General features: G+C 43.4%; 1 protein-coding gene across 4 annotated transcripts in view; it reads left to right on the top strand.

The window, feature by feature from the left end:
• Positions 1-16,709, top strand: part of LOC122767309 (protein bicaudal D homolog 1-like) — a 44,461-nt gene that overhangs the window by 7,941 nt on the left and 19,811 nt on the right. For 2 of the 4 annotated variants that reach the window (XM_044022761.1, XM_044022762.1), the window contains exons 2-11: positions 3,367-3,579; positions 3,850-4,002; positions 4,125-4,429; positions 5,318-5,480; positions 6,634-7,140; positions 7,235-7,413; positions 8,512-8,890; positions 9,082-9,276; positions 9,845-9,996; positions 10,807-11,017. In XM_044022761.1, coding sequence (XP_043878696.1) covers positions 3,367-3,579; positions 3,850-4,002; positions 4,125-4,429; positions 5,318-5,480; positions 6,634-7,140; positions 7,235-7,413; positions 8,512-8,890; positions 9,082-9,276; positions 9,845-9,996; positions 10,807-11,017 — 2,457 coding nt within the window. Of the gene's footprint in view, positions 1-3,366; positions 3,580-3,849; positions 4,003-4,124; positions 4,430-5,317; positions 5,481-6,633; positions 7,141-7,234; positions 7,414-8,511; positions 8,891-9,081; positions 9,277-9,844; positions 9,997-10,806; positions 15,761-16,709 lie in introns of those variants that run through there. The other 2 variants (XM_044022760.1, XM_044022759.1) reach the window with 1 other exon arrangement.

The raw sequence follows: 16,709 nt of genomic DNA, 5'->3' as shown, positions 1-16,709 counted from the left end.
AAACTTTTCTAGTCTTAAAGCTGCCTTACACTACAATTTTTGCCATTCACCCATTCACGCATTCACTCACACGTTCATAAGTGCTGCACATAGATGCCATTTCTATCACATTCACCCATTCACACGCTGCCGGCACAGCTGTCGAGAGCAATGTGGGGTTAAGTGTCTTGCGCAAGGTCACATCGGCATGTAGAATAGTGGACCTGGGAATCAAACCCACACCCTTCCATTTGAAAGACGACTCGCTCTACCACTGAGTCACCGTGGGCCCCACAAACTAAGGAAACTGCTACCCAAAATGTAACATGGTTGCATTTACTGATAAAGAGACGTGTCAACACAAAGTACTTCAGTACATAGATGACGTGCATCCAAATGTGATTTTCTTTTGTCTCCGTCTTCCGCTCTCTTTGGCTCTCCCTACCTTCTCTGCTGCTCTCTGTCTTTGTCTCTTGGTCAAAGATTAAAGAGGACACGGTTCTCCCTCGCTTGCAGGGTTCATATTGATCCATGCGTCTCAGAGCTGTTGACACAGATAACGGCTACTGTGGCGAGAGAAAATTGGATGGAAAGAAAAATCATGCCTCGCAAATGAAGATCATTGTTTCTTGTAGTGCTTCCTTCGGGGGGGCGGCGGCTTTAACAGGCTTTAACTGTAATGACGTGTAAACAGAGGCGTAACAGCACTGAGCGGCATTTTCATTTCCATGTCTGCGTTTTGGCGCGGCACAGGAGTGAGGCTTTTATTTCAAATGTAGCAGCTTCACGACAGATAGCCAACACTGTAAAACCCCAGTACTTTCTTTTGACAACTTTAGTTAATTAACAATTTAGTTTCAGTTAGTTGTTGTTGTTGTTTTATTTTTAAATGCTAGCTTTTATTTTTATTAAATTTTTCTTTTTCAATTTTAGGCAAACACTGACTTTGTGTCCTTTGCGAGGTGAGTAAACACATTATGGCCTGCCAGTATTTTGAATCAAGGTCAGTTTGATTCAATTATACAACAGACACACACACACACACACACACACACACACTCACATACGCTGACACAGTCAGGTGCCTTTTAATGACATTTAGCACATGATGTCTCTGGATCGTGTTGGGAGTTGTGAAATATCAGAACAGATTGCAAACTGCACTGTCAGTCTGTCCAATTACACGTTTCCGTTTCTTTGTTGTTGTTTTAACAATTCCACATTTTGGAATTTAGATTGTTTAATCCCACACACTGGCTAAGCTACACGTCGCAGTGTTAAAACAATCGCATTATCAGTCACAGTTACTTCTAACCGTACCTTTTCTTTTGCCATCGTCATGTGACACTTTTTTTTTTGTCTAAAACACATTCAAGTGTGTTTATTTGAAATATAAAAATGCCACCAGAAAGCATTTGATTAGTTATGTAAAGCCACATTTTAAACAGTAGCAATTTTTCTTTTTTGTATTTCAAGAATGGAACATGCAATACTTAATGTCCACTGAAATGTATATGGAAAGCAAAAATAAAAAAAGGCCTTGCACATGAACAAAATATAAAACATGCTGTAATGTACATGTAGATAAGATCCCTAGATTTATTTATTGTTTTTTTATTTTATTTTTTTGGCCTAAACAGGACACTGGTGAATTCTCTAAATCAGGGATGTCAAATTCAAATGACCCGGGGGCCTCACACTGTGTTTAAAGGAAGAGGAAGTCAAGGGCCATTGCCACCTTTGCTCCAAATGCTGTTTTTAACTCCTCGCTGTCTTTAGCCGCTGCACCTTGCCGACGTCCTCCCACACAATCAGTAAACCAGAGCCAATTCCGTGGGAAAATGTTCATTCTGACTGCATTAGTATGCTGACGGCGCAGCTGACTGATGACACAAGGGATTGAGATAGACTGAGAGAAAAGAGTAAGATGGATGGAGTGAAAAGGGGGAGGTGAAGCAGAGCCATATAAAGGTTTTCTGGCGCAATAAAAAAAAAGAAGTGTTCTGTGACTGTTCTTCATTAGATTAATTATTTTTTAAGCTGTGTTGTTCAGTCCTGTCCTGTGAGGCCAGTGTGTTGAGTCACAGTGGAACAGTAGGACACTGTTCCGCCTCTCGGGCACCTGTTCCTCTGTCCTCGTCTCCTCGTTTTGTGTTTTGGCCTCATCCTCGTCTCTCAGTCTGGGACAGGATGAAGTCACAGTTGGCAGCGGCGCAAATAGGACACTGGTCTCGGTGAGAGAGTGGAGGCAAAATGGCAAATCAACATGTGGCCAGTTTAATCCTTCCAGACATCACTTCCAGCTTTTCTCTCAAAGATACATGTGGAGTTTTTCCCTCTTCATTTAAGGTTGTGTGTTAAAGCTGATTGTTGAGTCTCATCTCCACATTTTTAAACACTCTCAAATCACAACTCTTCCAACTTATGGTATTAGTTGAGTTTATATTTTTCTTGCCTCACAAATTTTTAAATGCCACTGTGGATGGAGGGATGGATCATAATATAATGATATATAAAAGTCATAATAATGTGATATTAAGTCATATTTATGAGATGCTAAGTCATAATTGTGCCATGCTAAATCATAATTGTGCGATGCCAAGTCATAATTGTGTGATGCCAAGTCATAATTGTGCGATGCTAAGTCATAATTGTGCAATGCCAAGGCATAATTGTGCGATGCTAAGTCATAATGCGATGCCAAGTCATAATTGCCAAGTCATAATTGTGTGATGCCAAGTCATAATTTGCTAAGTCATAATTGTGCGATGCTAAGTCATAATTGTGCTATGCTAAGTCATAATTGTGTGATGCCAAGTCATAATTATGCGATGCTAAGTCATAAATGTGTGATGCCAAGTCATAATTGTGCGATGCTAAGTCATAATTGTGCGATAAAGTCATAATTGCTAAGTCATATGCGATAATCATAATTGTGCAAGTCATAATTGTGCGATGCTAAGTCTATGCGATGCTAAGTCATAATGCGATGCCAAGTCACGAAGTCATGCGATGCTAAGTCATAATTGTGCTATGCTAAGTCATAATTGTGCGATGCCAAGTCATAATTGTGCGATGCGAAGTCATAATTGTGTGATGTGAAGTCATAATTGTGTGATGCCAAGTCCCTTATTCGATTCCTAGTCATATGTTTGAGATAGTATCTCTTCATTATGAAATAGCATCTCGTAAGTATGGGATATTATCTCAAAATGATGACTTAGTATCTTATAATAATAATGACTTAGTATCCCATAATTACGACTTGGTTATGCATTCTTTTTTTTTCCATGTCCTGTAAACAGCAACTACACGTTATAATAGTTCTATTAAATAATCATTATTATGTCAAGAGAAGTCACCATCTCATCTCCCGCCCTGTTTCAGGCCTTTGGTCACGCTTACTCCATCCAGCGCAAGGTGGCCGAGGATGGGGAGACCAACGAGGAGACGCTGCTGCAGGAGTCCGCCACCAAGGAGGCCTTCTACATGGGCCGCCTCATGGAGCTGCAGTCGGAGTTGAAGCAAAGTCGAGCCATTGCCTCCAATGCTCAGGCTGACAACGAGCATCTGAGCAGCCTGCTGCAGGAGCTCAGAGAGGTACAGCACGACAGCTCACGCTGTCCATCGAATTTATTTCGTATACTCATACATCTTAGGATGTATAAAAAAAAAAAAAGGTCACGAAAACAAACAGGAAGTGAATGAAATATATTCACATTGTATCTGACCACATGGTTTTTAATGCACCAACACCATAATGATCCTTCGGTACAAACGTTACTCGTTACTATAAATCACTTTTACGCTGATTCAAGTCATTTTAAGTCAGTCGCAGGCAGCTTCAGCTCTCTGTTTTTGTCTCTGCAGAGTAACGAGATGTTGGAGCTGCAGCGCAGCCGCATGAGAGAGGAGATCAGGGAGTACAAGCTCCGAGAGGCTCGGTTGCTCCAGGACTACACCGAGCTGGAGGAGGAGAACATCTCTCTGCAGAAACTGGTGTCAACGCTCAGGCAGAACCAGGTACAGAGGAACAACAGAAGAGAAATCGGGATTATTAAGTGGTCCAGTCATGGCATCGTATCGTATCGTGTCAGACACATTATACATTTAACCAGTGTATCCACCTTCTGTCCCTCATTCAGGTGGAGTATGAAGGCCTGAAGCATGAGATCAAAGTCCTGGAGGAGGAGACCGAGCTCCTGAACAGCCAGCTGCAGGACGCGCTGCGTCTGAAGGACATCTCGGACGCGCAGCTGGAGGAGGCGCTGGAGTCTCTAAAGAGTGAGCGTGAGCAGAAGAACCACCTGCGCCGGGAGCTGGTCCACCACCTCAGCATGTGTGACGTGGCGTACACTGGCAGCGCCCACCTGACGTTCACCTCAGCCCCGCCCAGTGGCACCGCCACCCCGACTACTCTGCTCTCGCCAACCACAGAGGAGCCAACAAGGTGTGTACTGCGCACAGCTAAAGCTATGTTTTCAATTAGCCAATATGATATTTATCATATTGTATTTGTTTTTATTGTTTTTTTATTGTGTGGCTGTTATTGTTACCCATGTTTTATGTCTTTTAATGTTTCTGTTTTTCTGTACTTTTATTTATTGCCTTGTGTGATCTTTTATGTCTTTTTTGAAATCTGTCTTTTATTTATTTTTCTGAACAGCACTTTGGTCCACGGGGGTTGTCTTTTTTAAAGTGCTTTACAAATAAACTTGGATTGGATGTGATGGTTGGATATGGAGTGAGGCCGTGCTGCAGTGTGCATGTGAGCCATGTGGACCTCTTTTAAGATAAAAGCAGAAAAAAAAAAGCACAACAGATGAATTTAATTTTGTAAAATGAGACGCATCGAACTGATAACTTTATCAGTAGATGCTCAAGGCTGTAATATAATATCAGTATTGGACATCAAACCCTTCTGGCTTCAATTAAAAATGTATTTAATCTGATTTACCAATTATGTTCTGGAGGAGCGGTAACTTTGGATTATGTGTGTAGGTTTAGGTTACTGGAATGTTGTGTTAAAGCTGTGGTAGGGGACACTTTTTGGCATTATTGAGCAATAATGTAATAATTATTTTTTGGATAATGTGAATTGGGTGATCTGAAAGACAACTAATGTCCAATAGCAGCTGTCTTCTAGCCTAAATCTGGCCCGCGATGGCTTTGAGACTTTGAGCAATCACAGGGCACATCACAGAGGAACTGGTCCATTTGGCTCGTCACCGTAGCAACTGCATCTGCTCAGTTGTTCTCTGCTGGTTATAAATGAATCTCTTTTATGATTAATGTGTGGGAAACAAAGTGAAAGACATGTTCTTATCCGATGTGCCAGATGTAATGGCCACCTCCAGAGTGGGACGGGAGCAGGAACTGCGGCCAGGCCGAACGGAGAGTGCCGAGGCCCGGGGCGGAAGGCGGAGGGAGTGACGACGTCAGACCTCTTCAGTGAAATGAACCTGACAGAAATCCAGAAGCTCAGGCAGCACTTATTGACCGTGAGTCTGTTCCCTGACCACCCGTGCAAAACGGAAGCTTATGTTGCAGAATGAAAGAAATACCAATGTCGGTCGATCCATCCAAATAAGTGACACGCTTTGGCTGCGCTGGTTCATAAATTGCAGCTAAAAAAACAATGCTTTTGAATAATTTAGTGTGGAACCATGCTGTCATACAGTATTCCCACTGTGTAAAGGACTCTGCCTCTCGCGTTCCCTCTGTCTCGTTTTCTGTTCATCTTTCCTCACATCGTTCCAAAATCTCAAGGCTTTCCCTCGAACTTTACTTCTAGTTAACCGGTGAATCAAATCTTGCTCAGGTCGCCCCAGAAATGTAGAGTATATTACATGTAGATGCACATATTGGTGTATGAGCGCCTTGCAGCTGTAACCCCTGCTCGTCTGCGGCCTCTCCGTGGGGCTGGGCTGCAGAAGAATTTATTTATACCTCTTCTGACACACTACACTATCGACCACTCCACAGTGGATGGGTTTCCATTGCTGCTCCTGATGGCCGCACTGGTCTAATGAATCCACTTTTTGTGCAGTATCTTAGTTTTTTGTGTTTACTGAAGTGGTGCTCCATGGATTTAGGTATATTTTAAAGATACCTTTGTATTACGATCAGGTTTAAATGGATGTAAACATCTTAAAACTGGTTTTGATGGTGCTCACTTGAAAGGATCGTCTCTAATCAGATCTGAATGGATGGTTCTATTCCAGCGATCACAAACAAACGTCACATTAAAGGGATCGTTTTTTGTTATATACAGGTCGGCAGATTTGCATGGAAGCAGCAAAATAGGGACAAGAGAAAAAATAAGTGTAAGGCACTTAGCAAAAGGCCCACATAAAATAATCTACTCTATCTTAAGTGCCTGCTATGGTATGAATATGTCCTCCACTCTACCTTGCTATTAGACAGCATTTTCTGACCAGATATTGATGTTTGAGTCACTTTGTAAACCACTCACTTCCATACAGTGTCAAAAATAGCAGTTGTACCACCTCCATCAGTACGATTGTGTTACTTCTGAAGCTTTAGTGCACAGGGTGTGTGCATGGTGCAACTGTCTGTTGTGAATTTTATGCATTCTGTGGTATGTGTAGCATATAGTAGAAAAAAAAGCATTTGTTGTACTTCTCTCTTCAGGTTGAACGTGAGAAAGTAGCACTGATGACAAACCTGCAAGAGTCCCAGACTCAGCTCCAGCACACCCAGGGCGCCCTGACCGAACAGTATGAAAAGACTCTCCGTCTTAGCCAGAAAATCACTGCCCTCCACCGTCTGCATCGAAGGACCCTTCTTAACCAAGAAGCCCACAGCAGCGGCACCTCCAAACTGAATCCTGAGGAGCTCGACAGAGGTTACGAGGAGGCTGAAGAGGAAGGGGATGCTGAGGACTATAAGAGTGAGACGCTGACCAAAAGTCAGGTGTTTTCATTCCAAACACCTGGCCTGGAGATCATGCAGTGCAAGTATCGTGTGGCTGTGACAGAGGTGGTGGAGCTAAAGGCCGAGGTGAAATGCCTCCGTGAGAGGCTGGCTCAGAGTGGCGAAGGAACTGTGGGGGAGAAGCCACATCGAAGAGCTGAGCTCCAGAAGCTGGAACTGCAGGTTGCGTCCTTGGAGAAGAGCTGCCGCGAAGGACGCGAGAAGGTACCAGTGACGGACAGATGTGTAATTACAATAAAGAACATTAACCAGAGCTAAAGGATGTCTATTTCTTCTTCTGTCTTTCCTCTTCTTTCAGATTTCTAGTCTGGAGTTGGAGTTGAAAGCAGCTCAGTCGGCAACCAGTGAAAGCCGAGGGGCGTTGAACGCAGCTCAGGACGAGCTGGTGACGCTGAGTGAGGAGCTTGCCCAACTCTACCATCACGTGTGTTTGTGCAACAACGAAACGCCAAACCGTGTCATGCTGGACTACTACAGGTCTCACTCTTCATTTAATGTGACTCACTTACACAACAATTACCACCTTCACAGTGATGGAGGCCTTTATGACACAAATCTAAACAAATTTCATACTATATATAGCTTTGTCGCACTCTGGAGTCCACCAGCAAGTTCTTGATCTATGTATGCGGGCAGCTTATCCAGACCAACAGCCTTCTATCTAAATGAGTGAAAAGTGATCCTTAATGTCGCCTTTAAGGGTTGCTGGGGCATAAAAACTTCATCAAATAATCAATTATCAATCAAAGCTAAAGGTACTATGCATATGTAAGCGTTTAGGGCACCAACCTCTTTTATACCTCAATACAATGATGTCACACTCTCAACTGTGGCTTCTCTTTTGTTCAGTGGATTTGGCTCCTCCCACCGCAGCTCCTTAATTCTATATTTAAACAAATTTATTTATGTAATCACATAAAACTGTAACCAAACCCCCCAATCTGAGGATAATTTATCCCTGATTTTGAAAAAAAAGCCAAGAAAGTGGGCTGGGAGCTGTGAGTGAAAGGAGTGAAAGGGGGGAGTGGTCATCTGTACAATGCAGAGGCGCCTCTAGCTGTCATTCATAGCCGTTTTTAGCCACAAGTGACAACTCCAGTTGTATACATTATAAGCAACACTTATACTTTTGCCAGAGGCAATCAATGCAACTCGCTCAATCCACTCTCGACTCTTCATAACGCCCTCCATCCACTCTACTCTCTACTCTGCTTGACTCTGAATGAGCGGGAGCCAGTTTTATTATGGATGGGCGGGAGGGAGGCCAGAAGAGGACGGTCAGTGACGAAAGAGCAGGGTACGGCTGGCCACCGTGAAAATTTAAATGTAATAGCTGGTGTTTGGCCAGAGAGATAGCAGCTACGCATATATTACAAAATGTTTAAATCAATTACTTTACACTACGCTGTCAAGAACTGGACCTGGATCAATAAACAACATTACTAGATACTCATATACATGTGTATTGGTGTGGTTTAGGGGTTTAGTTACACTTAGTTTAGTTACACAGAGATTTCTTTGCATCAGATATCCATTGAAATAACAACATTTCATCCTTTCTTTTCCTCTCTGTAGACAGGGCAGAGGGCTTAGGAACGTCAGTGCCAGTCTCAAAGCCATGTCTTCGGACAACAGCAAAGTTCTCCTCACACCACGCCTTGCAAGACGGCTGGCCGCTGTTGCCTCGACGACCTCAACGTCTGGGGAGTCACGGAGCCCCTCTGAGTCTCCATCCAAAGAGCCCCTGTGTAGGGAGGGTAGAGGGGAGGAGAAGGAGAGGGACAGGGAGGGTCTCCTGGTGCCACCAGAGCAGAGCACGCCTCCTTCCCAGTCACCCAGTATCAGTGCCTCTTCATCATCATCGTCATCATCATCACCTGCCTTGGAGCCACCTGGTGAGCTGCGCAAGGAGCCACTGAACATCTACAACCTCAATGCCATCATCAGAGACCAGGTAGAACACAGTGTTCCCCTGACACCTTTTCTTCCTCTCAAGCTTCTTTATTGAACATGGAATATAAAGGATTCTATCCTTTATATTCCATGTTCTCCCCATTCCTTGACACCTCCAGAAAACTAATATCCTCTTATCTCCCGTTGTTCTTCCCTTTGTCTCTCCTCCACACACTCTCTCTCGTCCCCCAGGTGAAGCACCTACAGCGGGCAGTAGACCAGTCTCTGCACCTCTCCAGACAGAGGGCTGCAGCCAGAGAACTGGCCCCTCTGCTGGATAAGGACAAGGAGAGCTGCATGGAGGAGATCCTGAAGCTCAAGTCTTTGCTGAGCACCAAGCGAGAGCAGATAGCCACTCTTAGACTCGTGCTCAAGGCTAATAAGCAGGTGAGGGACGAACAGAGGGAGGTTTTTACGAGTCTAAGGTGTAGCATTCAAAACTAGAAGTGCATTTCCTTAAGAAGTCATAACTTTCAGCTGAGTTTGCTGTGATGGATTCATTGTGGGAATTTGAATTGGTCTTCATCACATGGGGACACATTGCAATCACACCACTGGTTCTTATTCCTCTGCATCCAATACCTTCCAAACCAGATATTAGCACAGACACTCTAATGGAAAATTACTTCATTCTTAATAGGTTTTAATTAGTTTTAGAAGCATTTCAAAGACTATGAATTAGATAAATTATCAAACTTTTGCTGGTCTACACTTCACTGAAACACACCACCCAATAAGGGTACTTGAAGGATTCAAGACGTTCACGTTCAAAACAGTTATACAGTTTTTTGAAACTGATAGTTTAGACTCTCATTTCCTGAATATAATTAACTTAAATTTAGATAAAGTTGTCATCATAAATAAAATCCAATAATGTTTTCCCTAGCAGCATATTCGGACAGTGTCTTCATGTCTTTACATCTGCATGTGTGTGTGTGTGTGCGTTTCTACTCAGACTGCAGAGGTGGCCCTGGCAAACCTTAAGAGTAGGTATGAGGCGGAGAAGTTCATGGTGACCGACACCATGATGAAGCTGAGGAATGAGCTGAAGGCACTGAAGGAGGACGCGGCCACTTTCTCCTCTCTGCGAGCCATGTTCGCTACCAGGTCAGACATAAAGCTTCCACCGCTCCCAGGTTATGTTAGATTAACAATGACAGATGACTTCTCATGCTAAGGGGAAAGGCATTGGTCCTTCTCCTCAACTCCACTCTTTTAGGGCACAGATTTAGCAAATTTACTGCATTTCTCTGAGTCAGAGACCTCAGAGGAGAGTCAAGTGTGGACTTTGTACATGAGAGGTAGAATTTGGCCAGAAAAGTGACTTCATTTGATACCAGTGTTACTAAAATAAAACTGTTTTTGGACCCACTCTGTCTCAAAGGGCAGAAAAGCCAATCAATGCGGCAGATGCGATGTCAATGCTTCTACGGTTAGTGCCTTCCAGTCCAAGTGTCAAGTTCGACGAATATGGCCACATTCCCGAGAATGCATGAATGCACTTTTTCCTTAGCCGACGTCCACGTTTCTCTACTTTTTACACTAATCAACACTTATTTATAGCCACTCCCTATCTTTTTTCTAATGGTTAATACTTCATTTCAAGTTGCAGCAGTGTGACATGATGATTCACTCAGTTTCTACTCACTCTTTTGTCTCAGACATCTGTGCAGTCAGACAAGCTAAAAACATGTGTGCATTTGATCACCTCAGAGAGCTGGGGCCCCATGGGCCAAGGGCCCCTGCAGCAATACCATCTAAGGAAGGCACAAAAGCCCCAAAAATATCTTACAAAGAGATATGCTTATTGTCTTTTATGTTGAGAGTTAGATAGCAAGTTACTGATGTTAAGTATGTGTCTTTGGTGGGAGCAACTTCATTAAGTTATTCTTTTATATGGACTCTCTCTATCCTCAGGTGTGACGAGTACGTGACCCAACTGGATGAGATGCAGAGGCAGTTGGCCGCTGCTGAGGACGAGAAGAAGACTCTGAACTCCCTCCTCCGAATGGCCATCCAGCAGAAACTGGCCCTCACCCAGCGTTTGGAGGATTTAGCTTTTGATCAAGAGCAGACCCACCGCACCCGTGGGGGAAGGCTGACCCGAATGAAGACCAGCACCCCCAAAGTAAGTCTCCCATCCTCGACTTCGGCCTCCGACCTAGTCTACACTTCAGCTTTGGCCCCAGGCAACCTCGCTTTCTCTGGCCTTACTAGTCCCACATCAGTTGTTCTCGATGATTCCACTTTGTCGCTTTGCCCGTCTGTGGTCAGAGCAGCTCTGGCTTCACCTCTTACCTCCCCTACCACACATATACCCCCTCGCAGTCCATCATTACCAGCCATCACCTCATTGGCTGGTGCTGTAGTGCCGGAGAGCCCCCCATCTCTGGAGGCGCCCTCCACTACCTCGGCGCGGACCCCGCCCCAAACCCCTCTGAGGCTGCCTCACTCCCAGTGGACCCTAGGTGTGCGGACGTTTGTGGTCGACTCCCACAGTTTCAATGTCAACATCTCCCCTGCCTTGCCCCGTAGTGTAGGCCTCTCCAGGCACAACACCTCAGACACACACCCATCTGCACCATCCACCACCACCACCACCACCACCACCAGGCCCACCCAGCCAGGATCTGCCCCCTCTTCTCCATACCGGTCCCCTCTTCTTGGGCTGAGGCGCTCCACGTGGAGCCCCACACCCCGAACTCGGCCCCTCTCTAGCCTGACACGCTCTCCTGTCCACTACACTCCTTCCTCTTACTCCTCTTCCTCCCACAGCTATTCCTCTGCATATTACAGCTCCTCCACTGCTTTTACGCCCTCCACCTCCTACAGCCACACGTCCCACTACACACCCCTGTACCCCAGATACAGTAGCTCTTACCGGCCCCGGCATTGAACACTCTTACTTTAAATCCTTTACTGTAAGCCTTTTTCAGCCTTTATTGAAACTGAAAACTCTCATAATGCCTCTCTTTTCTTCACCTAAGAGGTTGGGGGCTCACAGAGAGAAAGACACAGTGGTTTCCTGTTTCCCAGTCCCTGTTTCCTGTGCCTAAGCCTTGGCCAAGGGGTTCTGAATGTTCAGTGACTTTGCTCAGGGAATTGACATAAGGAGCACAAGCGCCTTTCTTTTATTTTAAGACTGCTGATTGGTCAACTGGATGGCATCAAAAAAACTTTTTAATAGGGGGTTTTGTTCAAGTGTTCAGGTTGAGGCCACTCACACATTGAAAGAGATTGAAATAGACACAGAGACATTCAGATGATGGATGGACATTTGAAGGACTCTGTCATAGCTGTGTATGAGGGTCCTGACACATTTCAGTAAATACAGTCAGTGTAACGTCCAATATGTTTTAACCAGTAGTGATTCTCATATACTATGTGTTGTGTTTGGATGCTTAAAGGTGCAGTATGATTGATGAAGTGTTTATAGCTATTGCAAATGGCCACACTCGAAGGTGGGGTGAACACAACACACACTTTCTGAGCGTTTTAAAGGCATTTATGGTGTTAGGCTACACCCACACTACCACAAAACTGATTTCTAACACCTGAAAACCCTTATCATGTGATCATTCAGGTACACTGGGTACGTGTATGCTGGCGTAAACAAGAGGCCGATTCTATTCTCTTTCGTTTTTGCTTAGTTAAAGAAAGTATTCAGATAAAACAATGGTGAAAACAAAGAGCAAGGATTTCTATGCACAGTTGATGTGTTTTTAAATGAAAACAGTCGTAGTGTGGATGTAGCCTTAAACTCTGTGGTGGTTGTAGTTGCAAGGAAAATCTAAAAGAATGTACCCAATATTTTTTCATGCTGGAGCACATCTGGACAATCGCTGCAACCAAGTTACCATGTCGTCATTGTATCAAAAAGTTGCAGCAACATTGGACACAATTCCAGTATTTGGAATGGTGTAAGAGATGTGTGTTGTGAGTCATTAGTCAGCAAAAAACTTATTTGAAGCACGGTGACTCCTTTAAGTCTTTCAACTTTGTTTGATTGCTAATTATTTACTTAAAACCCCCACACAGATGCACACACCCAGGTTATGATATAGTAGCTGTGGGTGAGGAAAGTTGAACTAGTATTCTTTGCCAAAGTGCACACTGCTGAATGCATCGGTGTACCTCAACGACTGTTCTTCATTTCCTGTCAGTGGTTGTCATCAGCTAAACCTTAAGCAAAATGTCTGTCCATCTCTTGCACCACCCAGTGGTTTGTTCTAATATAGCAATGTACTTAGCTATGCATGTTCACATTTGGATGCTCTTATACTGCAGACTTCCTTCCTCCCCCTTCCACATGGGAAATGTACCTGATGGAGGTGCAGGCTGAAGAGCACTCAAACATGGCATCTAACCAGTGTAGGATCAGCTGAATGTCATTGTCTAGTCATTGTACAAGGAAGGAATCTGGATTGGAGTCAGCTGTGAGTGTGCGTCTCAGTGTGTGTCTCAGTAACTATGAAATACACGAGTGAAGTATGTGTTGTTTGACACAGTGTGGAGCCACAGTTAGTAGGAAGGTTGTTTCCCCAACACTTCCCAACAATTTTATACATTTTTAAATAAAAACTACAACAATATTCAAAGCTGCTCTCAGTGATGTCATCTTTTGGGTCAATTGCTATACGTTGCCGTCGCTAACTTACCTCTCCCTACATCACGTCAAGCCATGTTTGGTGAGGTCAGGGCATTTATTCCAACAACTTAACGTCAAAACCAGTGAGTGACTCATGATTAGATAAAGTGTTATGGGATATTGGGGAAATCGCTCCTAATTTAGGCTCAATCCCATTTTATCACTTTGTCTTGCCACTCAGTTTTGGGTGTTCCTGTGCAGACATAGTGTGTCCTGATTGATGTTGAGGCAGAGTGGCAGGGTGAGGTTTTAGGGCTAACTAGCCCTTCAAATGGAGATGTTCCAGTGGCACAATTTTTTGATGGCCATCTCAAAGCTAACGTTGATTAGCATGTTGTGTAGCTTCGCTAACCACAACAAGGCTTTTATACATATCATAAAGTGGTCAGTTAGTATTTCTAGGCAAGTTTCTACATGTTCCAGATTCCTACAGTCCACAATAGCAATATAACCACAATGGCACATTGTCGCTGGCGAACGCTCATGTGATGACGCACAACATTCTTGAACAGTTGTTCAATTTTGCAGGTTTTAACCGCTATCAATGGGTCGAGGTAAAAATGAGAAATGGGACTGGGCCATGCTGTCAGACAGACATGTCGTTGTTGTCAGGAAGTTACTGACAGTAGCTTTATTACTAGCCAGTTCGTTGTGTGTAACTAAACGATTGCTGAATCAACAACTATTGTGACACACCATCATGGCTGACTTCAATGAGACCATCACTCTAACAATGTAGCACTCTCTTGTGCCTCTGAGGTCATCCTGCAGAGCTTTGTCCAGCTACACGGAACTGCACCAAACTCAGGGAACGTGAGACACTTAATCTGACACTAAACTGGAATGACCATGTAAGCGCCACGTCATATCTTTCACGAACATACCGTATCTTTCGGGCTAAACTGCGCCAGCGGTTCAAGTCGAGCAAACATTTAGATTCATTTCTGCCGTTTATATCTCACCCAGAGACTCACATCGGTCTCGTGTGGGTGACCATTAGAGAGACGAGAAGTGAAATTTGTTGTAGTCACACTGTATAAAAGCCTGGCTTTTAAATTGTGTTATTTTGTTTTTTATTTTTGGACGTTCGGACAAAATTTGGCTACTGCTTCAGTGTACGCTTCTCCAGCTTGTCGCGAAGACGCCTGGGAATTGATGTTTATCACAGTATTTTGAGGGTCATCCGCTTTTTTATTTCTCTCTTTTTGACAACTTCATTTGTTAATGGCTAACAGGACGTGTGAGGAGTTTCAACAAATAATGAAATTAAAAAGTGTTTCAGAAACAATCTACAGACCCTAGCTTTATTTTTTGTGTGGATGTGTGCCGCTGGTTGTTTCCCACTTTCTAAAAAAGTGGTTGACTCTCTGACAACAAGGAGGCTGACACGTGGACCATTAGGCTGATGTGGTTCGTTCAATGCATCCTTATACTCCTGTGTGTGACTCACTATCATTTAGTTCAACATACTCAATACCGTATTCCCTGTGTCTGTGTGTGCCTTACAGTATACAGTACTGTATATTTGTACATATGTATGTATGTACAGATATACACAGTACGCACACAGTGTAGCTTAATAAGAAATACTTGCTCTGGTTATGTTTTTAAGTACTTCCTATACTTTTCATTTCCACATCTGAACCGTAGGCTAAAATATTGCCTTTTCTGTATTTGGATTTAAAGTGAAATCTACAGTTTGTCTGATTGAAACTGTAGATTTTTCTTTCTTTTTGTCTGGTTCGGTCATACAACACCATACAGTAGAATACAGCACTTTTTCCCAATGTAAACATCTTTTCTCCTTCCAACACTGACCCCTTTAAACACCACTGGTCCTCCTTGTTTTCACATCTCTGTTGTCTGTTGACGATGCTGCACCTTTAAAGTCTACAACACATGTTTTATAATATGCAACATGGGGCAAAAAGTCATTTCACAGGCACTTTTATTTTGTAGATATGTGCTTGCCTGCTTCTATTGTTCTTATTCTTTTGGTTTTTTTCTACTTTATTAAGTCTGCATCCGATTTCAATGGCTGGAGCAGTCATTTGCTGTATGCTACTGTTTGAACAATGATTTCTTTACGGTACCTTTTGAATGTTTGAGCATAAACTGTTTTTCGATGCACTCAGTGTTGGACTGAATTGTCATTCACAGAATTAGATACCACGTTTCCTCAAATAAAAAGCAGAGGTCATTAAATCTCTGGATAAATAAACACCTGGTGTCTGTCATATAAAGTGTAAACCACTTGTATCCCCTTTGCTTTATCATCCTTTAATCCCATCAGGCTGCTGTATATAACTCGGATTAGAACCATGTCAAAGAATCAGTGTGTAGGATTTTAGTGACATCTAGTGGTGAGACTGCAAATTTACTTCCTAACCGACCCCTGGTCTCACAGCAGGAGATTTTAGAGTGGCTTTCAAGTATCGAAAACATGACCCTCTATAGAGTTATTGTTTTGTACATGTAACTTTAAGCAGCATATATTTATTTTCTGCCTGGTCTTCACATAAATCCTTCAAACTAGACCTTCAACGTTTTCCTTCCTGTGCATCATTATAGGAGGCTTTTAATTTGAAATGGTGACAGGAAGAGTGGATTTAGAATTATACCTAACTCACGTGTGTAGTGCAGTAATATTAACAAGCCAATCCTTGCTCATTCAAAGAAAGTTGCACTCTAAGCAGTCAGCTGTGATTGACCATTTCCTTCCTGCATCTTAATCTCCATTCATATTGACATTTCAGCCATTGATTAGCACTGTGCAAAAAGTGTTGTGGCTCAAAGTGAACAAACTGTTGTCTCTTCTACAGTGAGTTTAACGGTAACAATGACGAGTTTGATCACTGTGTGACACCTGGTCTTAGTTTGTCATGTTATGCCGTCATTCATCCACAGGTTCTTAAATAGATATCGTGTGTAGGTGATGAAAAGTGGAGCTAAACTGAAGGAACAGTTGGCTGAGGTTAAAAGAAAAAGGAAGCCAGTGTGATCTCCTCTCTGTGATTCCCCCCACACATTCACCCACTGACACACATGTCCCTGCGAGTCCCACAGAACACCTTCAGTGACATCAGTGGTATTCTGATGTTACCCCCAAAGAAAAAATGCTGGACCAGTCTCGCAGGGACCAAGCTAAACTTTAGCCATGGACTAAAGTTAC

Source organism: Solea senegalensis, linkage group LG3 (assembly GCF_019176455.1).
Source record: "Solea senegalensis isolate Sse05_10M linkage group LG3, IFAPA_SoseM_1, whole genome shotgun sequence".
NCBI classification, from domain to species: Eukaryota; Metazoa; Chordata; class Actinopteri; order Pleuronectiformes; family Soleidae; genus Solea; species Solea senegalensis.
This window is presented reverse-complemented; position numbering and strand designations above follow the sequence as displayed.